We start from the raw sequence: 9,279 nt of genomic DNA on the forward strand, positions 1-9,279 counted from the left end.
AACTTCAGTTAATGGACAATCTTAACTTATTCCTCAGTTAAGTAATTTCTAATGTTTCTAGTTAAGTAATTAAGATGAATATTCTGCAGTTAAGTAATTTCTTCTACTGTAACTTTGTAACAAGAATCTCTTTATAACACCAAACAGAATACCTATCTGAGATTTTTCATATCAAAATACCTATAAGTGAATACTCACCAGAGAATCCATATAAATTTGTAGTAAAAACCTTTGCCGAGCATCTCCAAAAAAACCACAGCCTCCTGCTCGCCCAACCTTTCTAGGCAACTGACTCAAGGAACCGCTGCCAACTCCCAACATTTAAAACTTGAAATTCACCGAAAGCATTAAAAAATCTACCAATAACTTCTTGTACATTTCATGTTCAAACACAGTTCTTCATTCAACCCCAAAAGGTCGTTTTCACTTTTTGTTCTTTCAAACCTACATCATCGTTCTAATCAAGTTCTTCGTTCAGACCCATTTTTTCGCTCAAGTCCACTTTTTTGTTCTAATATAGTTTTTCGTTGTAACCCATTTCTTCGCCCAAACCCACTTTTTTGTTCTAATACAGTTCTTCGTTCTAATCTATTTCTTCGTTCAAACCCATTTCATCATTCTAACCTAGTTCTTGGTCCTATAGACAATTCTTTCACCTAAACCCATTTCATAGTAAGAATTATGAACTTCTCATACCACTTATTTCCCCGGTGATCAGCTCCTTGGAACAGCTCTCGCCTGCTCCGTTGAAGGCTCATCCTTCCCTCACGGGGCGCTAGTCTACCTTGCAGCCTAATTAAAATGTGATCAAACACGCGAAGAATTAAGCCCGCACGTCAGCTTAGTATGGGACATGAGTACCGCTGGGGCCTTTGCTCCCTTCGTCCCCTTTGGATCGCTGGGTCCTTTGCCCCCCCCCCTTCCTTTAAGAGGAGAGTGGAGAACTTTGTACACTTAGAAGTGCAGAAAAATGGCAGTACTGTGCAGTGTGGTTCACCTTATGACCTTATGATGAGTTTAGGACTTCGTAGTCCACGGTCAAGCTGATGCTCCGCCTTCGTCGTCCTCTGTCTCTGAGTCGTCGCTAGGCAGGTCGGCACTTGAGCGTTTCAGAGGCAGAATTAATGTAGTTTGCTAATATGTAGTGACTCGGTGTTCGAGCACACTATGTAGCATAACTATTACTATAGAATTAGTAATGTAGCAGTATTGGCTATACATGACAGTGTTGCAACACGGTTCAGCACATTACGGTGTAGTAACACATTTCAATCTATTATTCATTACCAATTGTTCAATTGCCGAAGGCTCAATAATTAAACCCGCCCCTATAGGAAGCAAGGACTGCATTCCTCCAAGTTATTATGGTGATCGTAAGATCTCTGAGAACTTTATGAAGTTAACTTCAATCCAAAATTTATGAGACTACTTTAATCACATTTTTATTATACTCAGACTTTAAATTGGGCTGGAAGAAAAAAAAATTATCTAGCACCATTTGTCTGTCGTCAGGAATTGAGAGCAATAAAATGTGCCTTCGAATTTTAATTATTCTTAAAACAAAGCAATTCATCGTAAAATAATTGAGGAATACATTCACACGTGAATTCATCGATCAGATTTAAACATATTTCAAAATCCGACAAAATATAGCATTCAAAATGGGAGAATTTCACAGCCGCCGCGTTGTCATCACATCCCTTCTCAACAAATGATAACAAAGGAATAATCAATCAATAAATTAACATCTTAATTTGTGTGTTAAAGTGTTCATCCACCAAAAAATGTTTCATACTAAAAACTACACAAAAAATGATTAGAACGTCAGTTTACAAGTTTGAGCAAACCATGACGGCAATTGAAGTTGAGGCATAAGCCAGCCTAAGCCACACATGCAGGAGTCTTAACTCACTAAGCCTCGCCCTGGTGAGGCTCACTAAGCCTCTCCCCAGTGAGGCTTAATCGAGAGCCTCAGCACATAAGGTTAATTAAGAGTCATTGAGGGCTTCAGTCTCGTAAAGTATCTACTTTAATCCTCAATAATACTAATGTCGTAGGCACCTCATTTACAATATAATAATCATTTTGTGCAATATAGCTCATACGAGTGTTACAACACCACATTATATTCTTTAGCCCAACTAATAGGTTTGCTTTTTGCAATAATGCTTTTTACTAGACGTCAAATATATTGGCACTATTTGTTTGGAGCGTTTATTCCAATATGTATAATAGCAGCGTGTCAATACATGTATATGATTGGGGAATTTTCTCCATCATTAAATGTAGCGAGATTACTCTTAAACTAATCTACGGATTCTGGTCCAAAAATTCAAGTAGAAGCGCCGTCAACTAATTTTTGTCTCTTTAATTACTTAATGATTGAAACTCGACCTTTCATCCCATAACATTAGAATCCCTTAGCGATGACAAGAATCTGATCAAGTCAGTACAGTATTGAAGTACAGATCAAGTCAGTACAGTAGTATTGAAGATTAGTGTACTGACAACATTGTCAGTTAATTAAAATTTAATAGGAAAGTCATTGATGCATGATGAACGCAAATTATTCACTCATTGACAGATCAATAAAAATTTGAGATGAACAGGAATTATGCTAAAGAAGATTTCTCTCGAACAGTTGATGGAAATTCCACACAAAAATGAGTGTTAGTCGGACATTATGTCTTTATAATTTTGCATGCGTGCAACCAGTGTCTCATACGACGACCAGGTAAATTTTGCAATTTTGTGAAACTCCTCACAGATTCCTTCTATTCTGCCTATATATTTAAATATACCTAATACACTTGCATCTGGCTATGTTCTCAGACAGATATACGTCACGTCGCACACCAACGCAATGAATGTGTCCTCGAAAATCGACGTGTCAGGAATTACTACAAACATTCGATTTTATCAGCCTTGAGATGTCGTGTGCATTTACAATTTTTTTTGTCGCGTGCATTTACAATTTACAATACATTCGCTACAATACAAAACTGTCATTACTCATACTCATTATTATAGGATGCATCACATTATCATCGGAATATCGTTACTTCTTTACTAAAATTTCTCGTATGAATGGAATGGATACGAGAAGTTTTATGTAAATGGATGCTCTGAGCAAGAATTGAATTATTCATTTCGCTCATGAGGATATAATTTCAGTCTCTGATGATCGTTTTGCGAGGTTTCCTTGGCAATGTCAACAAATGCGACATTCGGGAGCAACAAGGTAAGCTCCGACGTGCGTCCCTGGCAGGGCTTTGTCGTCTAGCGAGGCAGCGAGGCGCAGCGCTAGGAGTCTTCTCGGTCATTTTATGCGAGCAAAAGCTCACTTCTCGTCCAGAAAGATGCCCCCATTGGCCATAAAGCGACTAGTTTCTGAGCTTGTGACGTGGTTCATGCCACAAAATAGGAGAGATCGTCGGCCGCGACATCCATTTGATCTTGCTTTGAACGACCCCGACTCTGATGGTGCAGAGGAACTTGCTCTTACTGTCAAGGCGCAGTTTTTCAAGGACTTTGGCTTCACAACTAACGTTATAAAGAAAGTTGATCTTCAGATAATTTTCATCGATAGTTTTAGAATGGATGTTTTGAATACTTTTGAATGTTTTGCATCAGATATATAATTATATGATTGCGTTGCAAGCCCCAAAGTAAAATCGACAAAATAAATAAAATTTAAGACTCGCCAATCATAGCAGGAATACGGATAAAAATTTATTTTAGCTGGTATTTTTTTTTGCTTTAGGATTATATTGAATTAAAAACTTTGAAATGGTCGCCCACGAAATAGTTTTAAAATCTCGTTCCATTTCAAGAATTTTGAAAAGTTGGGTGGTCGTTACTGACTCTAGCCAGCATTATACATGACCGTTTTAAAGACTCATTTCGTGGCAAATTTTGAAGGAGTTCGGAGGCCGTTACTTATCATCACACTTGATGCCGCGCGAAGTCTGGCGCTCGTTGCGCGACCTAACTTTTGTTTAGTAACTTCGCTCATTGGCAGAGCAATCGTTATCGTTGCAAGTTCTTCAGTCGCCCCATATACTGACTAAACTTCACTTTTTCTGGAACTTTAATAGGATAGCCGCTTCATAATGTTTCTTATATATATTTACTATCTATCACATCGCGCCAAGCATTATGCAACTTAATAAGAAAGTTTTCAGCGCATAATATTATTACATATGCTCCACATCAAATATATAGTCGTTTAAAAAGTTTAACTTCTGTTTCTTATAGGAAAATTTCTATAAAATTTAAATTAGTTGAGCTTTAATTCAAAATATATTATTATTCGACTCGAATTTCATCCAATGATGAACAGCAGATATGGAGAACGCTAGGTAGCGACTATTAAATTGCTGAACGGTTGGAACGACGACGCTCCGCGGCATCACGCTCAAAGACTTATAAAGGAAAGACGTTCAAACAAGACGTACAAAGAAGACGTACAAAGAAGACGCACAAAGGAAGGTATGAGGCGTTCTGTAGGTCGACTCATTGTTTTTAGAACGTCGCTCGTAATGAGACAGAGAGTGTCATGAGCTACTGCCTTGCAGCTTCCTCCAAGCCACCGCTTCTGCGGGGAAAATCAGCTAACGAACTTTGCTCGCACGAGTTCGGTGAGTTGAACCATAATAGCAGGACATATTTTCTCAACACTAACTGACTTTTGCGTGAACTGATTTGATCTCATTACCTGATATTCTAGTGAGACTCAGGGCGTTTTCAACTCATCAAGTTAGAAAAGATTTCTTGAATTGAAAATTTTGAGATAAAAAAAATTATTTATACTGTAGCACAAATAAAAATGTTTCCTACGTCATCAGTCATTAAAGTTAATCAAAAATACGCAGAAATTTAGTTTGTGCAACATTGCTTCATTTGAACTAACGACGAGGAGCCATTCAAGAAAATTAACTCTCATCAACTACAAAGAAGAGTATTCACATTTTAAAGTTATCAAACATTAATTTAAAAAATCTCAGTTTTCCTGTTAGTCAAAATTTACGGCGAGACTCGTGAATAATATTCCTTTGATCTCACTGAGGTCTGAGTCAGGCTCGCGGATCTTTCATGTTTCTACAAGTTGACAGTAGGCGATAAAATATATCATTTGAATTGATTTAAACAAATAAAGAGCTCAGAAAGTTTTAAGTGCGAGCACATAATAAGCAGGTCAGAAGAAAGTGATAAACAATAAAAAGCTTTTACAACAGACTAAAAATGTGTAATTTTTTAGGACGGTAGGAGAATTTGTATAAAAAAAGTGATGGAGAAAACACGTGATATATTAGCTAATTATTTGAATTTTTCTGAATATGATTCAAGAAGCTACTAAAATGAAAATTAATAAGACTGACGCTAATTAAAATTAAAAACAATTTCCAACATCGATGACAAAATTGTGTGAATTCTTTAATTTAGGACTTCAATAAGCACCGGACAGGATTTACGATCTAATGATCAAACTCAGGCCTTGAGAGCACCAATAAAAACGGCTATCGACTCGCTTATATGACCGTTGAGTGTACAATACACGATCAGAATATCTTAAATAATAATTAAAACCGTCATTAGTAAAATAAATAAAATAATTAACAAAATAAAAATAAAAATCACAATGGAAGCACAATTCACGACCTAAAGAAAAACAATGGGATAGTGATGTCGGTAATTATTGGATTGTGATGTAGCTCGCTAAAATTACTTATCATAGCACATGAAGGCAATAATGTGAATAATTACTACCAAAAATTACCTGTCGTAGTTGAGGACCGACCTCGGACCTACCTGTAGTAGTTGAGGACCGACCGCGGACCTACCTGTGTTGTGGATGAGAACCGACCGCGGACCTACCTGTAGCAGTTGAGAACCGACCTCGGACCTACCTGTAGCAGTTGAGAACCGACCTCGGACCTACCCATAGTAGTTGAGAACCGACCTCGGACCTACCCGTAGTAGTTGAGAACCGACCACGAGGGTTTGTTGGCAGTCGAGGGTTTGTTGGCAGTCGAGGGTTTGTTGACAGTCGAGGGTTGGTTGGCAGTCGAAGGTTTGTTTCATTCTCAGGTTCCCTCAAGAGCCGAACAAACGAGCGCAATCTTCCTTCAGTGTCACCCTCGGGAAATCTCTGGTTCTCTGGACCTCAATAGCTCCACAATTGAAACCATGGCTTACAAAAAAAATTTGGCGTCCTAGAAACACGTCCTATCAAAAACATCAACTTCTTCAGTCAAAAAGAAGTGAGGCTCAGAGTTCGGAAATATCAAGAGATATAAAAAGTGAAACATTGTAAGCATCATGACATTTTGTTGTTTTCGAAGTTGGACTAACCTACACGTGGTGAGCATAGTTACACAAATAAAACTTCTGTGAAGTGAACTATATTTCAAACTTTTATAAACTCATCTAAGAATTATAACTCTCATACGATTATACCATAAATTTGGTCTTTGTTTTGGGAAATACAATGCAACGGCACCACCAATTACTTTATTAAAAGCAGCTCTCACCTTAAAATTTGTCTCAGACTCATACCAATTAGAATTATAAACCATTTCCATCAGCTTCTTTTCTGTAATTGCGATAATATTAAAATGTGAATATTCCAGTGTTGAAATATTTTTCATAATGACTTTGCATTTTCATGAATTTTTCCAAGGAGCTCTGTTGGAGTTTCTGGCGCGCAAAAGACCCCGACATTTTTTTTACCTCGCTTTACTTCCAAGCTCCATTTCTTATGAGGGAGCCACGCTTGGCACGCTTGACTGCCCTGTTTTGGGCGACTGCGATGAATTGCGTGTAGGCATTCTTATTTAAATGTTAGTCTATTTATAAGTGGAGGAGAAGAAACGTAAAAGTGAGGTGGAAGCAAAAGTTTCACCTAAACAAGTACCACTGATGCAGGAGATATTTACCTAGTAGTAAGTCACTTGCATAGGAGTCACTTGCTTATGAGATACTTGCCTAGAAGATACTTGCCTATGAGATACTTGCCTAGGAGATACTTGCCTAGGAGATAGTTGCCCAAGAGATATTTGCCTAAGAGATGCTTGCCTAAGAGATACTTGCCTAAGAGATACTTGCCTATGAGTTACTTGCCTAGGAGATACTTGCCTAAGAGATACTTGCCTAGAAGATACATGCCTAGCAGATACTTGCCCAAGACATACTTGCCTAAGAGATACTTGACTAGAAGATATTTGCCTAGGATATACTTGCCTAGGAGATAATTGCCTAAGAGATACTTGCCTAGGAGATACTTACCTATGATACACATGCCTATTAGATACTTGCCGAGGAGATACTTACCTAGGATACACTTGCCTATCAGATACTTGCCTAGGAGATACTTACCTAGGATACACTTGCCTAGGAGATACCTCAACTGATGATCTGATACATGATTCGCCACTACGGGGGAGAACGTCGTCAACATTTGAAGTCACCATTTATTTGAAGCAATACTCCCAATCCGAAACACTATCAATTCGGCACTTGTTTCGAGACAGTAACGTTGGCCTCAAACATGAACCGCAGAAATAAACTCTACCATCTAACTCTGAACAGTTTTTTATAATCGAATTTTCTGATGCCGCTGATTAATTAATTACAGACCTTCCGTGTGGCACAAGTTGATCTTGAAACGAAGCACCAGTTTTTCTTCAACACAAATTAAAATTCTTGAAACAATATGCGAAATTTCTAACTTTATAATCGTGGCTGGTCATCGCGAAAATTTCGTGCAGCTGCATGTTAAATATTTAGTGCTTAAATTGGCATAATTTCATATAGGTTCACACTCTCAGCGCATTGCTCGTGCCAGCACAATACCGAAGCCGTCTTTGTTCTATAGTATCAATAATACTGCGCGGTGAGAAATGATTGCTTTTATTATTTTGGAAAAGATGCATCCCGTGTATTGACAACCGAAACACAATATCAACTCATGAAGTTGGCCGCCCGTAAACCTCCTATTATTCTGCTCAGAGAATACCTCCTCCTCGTTAATCTCAGAGACTGGACTTGTCTCTGCGATATGATCGTTACAGGTCTCTTCCGGCGCAGAGATCCATCAACGTGAGACTAGCTACTGCGGTGACAATTTTGACAGAGCCTGACGTGACAAAAATGTTAGCGGAATTGTCTGGATACTTACATATTTGTCATTATTTTAGTAACCCCAGTTGGGATACTAAGATTTAGCACGTTAATTATGCATTCACTTTATTTGCAATTAATTCAACAGCGTTACCTCGAGTATGAGAAGTGATTCAATCTTTTATTTTCAATGCGCTCTGGATAAGAACTCGTTTTCACCAGCTAGGTCATCATATACAGGTTTATCGTCAATTTCAATGGAACAAGATTGAACTTTTTACATTGCGATGTAAAATATGAATACGCAGGTTTAAAATGAGTTTTCTTTATGTCTCTGCATATACCACACAACTTTCTAGCCAACATACAACTTTTTTTCCTACATACAACTTTTTGCCTTGAATAACGGTAAAGTGTAGGAAATTTTCAAAAAAGTAGCCAAATATTTGGCTTTAATGCCGCATAATTCTTGTTTCTCTTGTATCATTGTCAAGTTATTATTAAGGCTTAGATTGGTAGTTTCCTCTCTTGCATATGCCAGGATAACAAAATACATAGCTGGAATTTTTTTGAAAACGAAGTGCATTCGCCCTCTTCAGCCGCAAAGAATCACCCCATCAATTTCCACACCCAATTAAAAAACGACTCAGGATTTTAGTTCTGCCTCTTCGTGGCGTAATTTATACGTGGAATTTTCAGTAGCCTAAAAATGGTGATGGCTTTTAGGATTTTTTCGATAATTTAAGGGTAAGCGGAGCCCGTGTCGTCTCGACTGGCCAGCTGAATTGAGTGATGGTCGGGTACGGAAAAAAGAAATGCTGCTGCATTTTTATTCGTTGATTGGGCAAGTCGATCAGAGTCACTAACACAGACCACAAAAGAACACCGCCGCCCAGAGTTTGTAGTAGACTGATTAATAACAGATGATTTATATGAGTATATCTGTCGTAAATATGTACACAGTAAATATGCCATTGTTAGTAAATAGTTTACAACATTGCTCTCGATTATTTATGTGGAGCCACTACCTGGTCATTCCATTCACATTCTGAAAACAACCCAAACCTAGAAAGAAATTCACTTTTTCATCCTAATTTGCTACAAAAATTGTAACACGTGATTTACACTATTGCACTATATTTTCAAGTCTGAATGTCA

The 9,279-nt window shown here is 37.9% G+C and overlaps 1 protein-coding gene across 1 annotated transcript in view; it reads right to left on the reverse strand.

The window, feature by feature from the left end:
- LOC108666412 (potassium voltage-gated channel protein Shaw) overlaps positions 1-6,084 on the reverse strand; it is a gene marked incomplete at its 3' end in the record, with an annotated part of 30,041 nt that extends 23,957 nt beyond the window's left edge. Inside the window, exons 1-2 of the mRNA XM_018153288.1 lie at positions 5,974-6,084; positions 5,812-5,843 (exon numbers count right to left, since the gene is read on the reverse strand). Of these exons, the coding sequence (XP_018008777.1) occupies positions 5,812-5,843; positions 5,974-6,084 (143 nt within the window). The remainder of the gene's footprint in view (positions 1-5,811; positions 5,844-5,973) is intronic.
- Positions 6,085-9,279: the final 3,195 nt, after the last annotated feature.

Source organism: Hyalella azteca, unplaced genomic scaffold (genome assembly GCF_000764305.2).
Source record: "Hyalella azteca isolate HAZT.00-mixed unplaced genomic scaffold, Hazt_2.0.2 contig416, whole genome shotgun sequence".
NCBI classification, from domain to species: Eukaryota; Metazoa; Arthropoda; class Malacostraca; order Amphipoda; family Hyalellidae; genus Hyalella; species Hyalella azteca.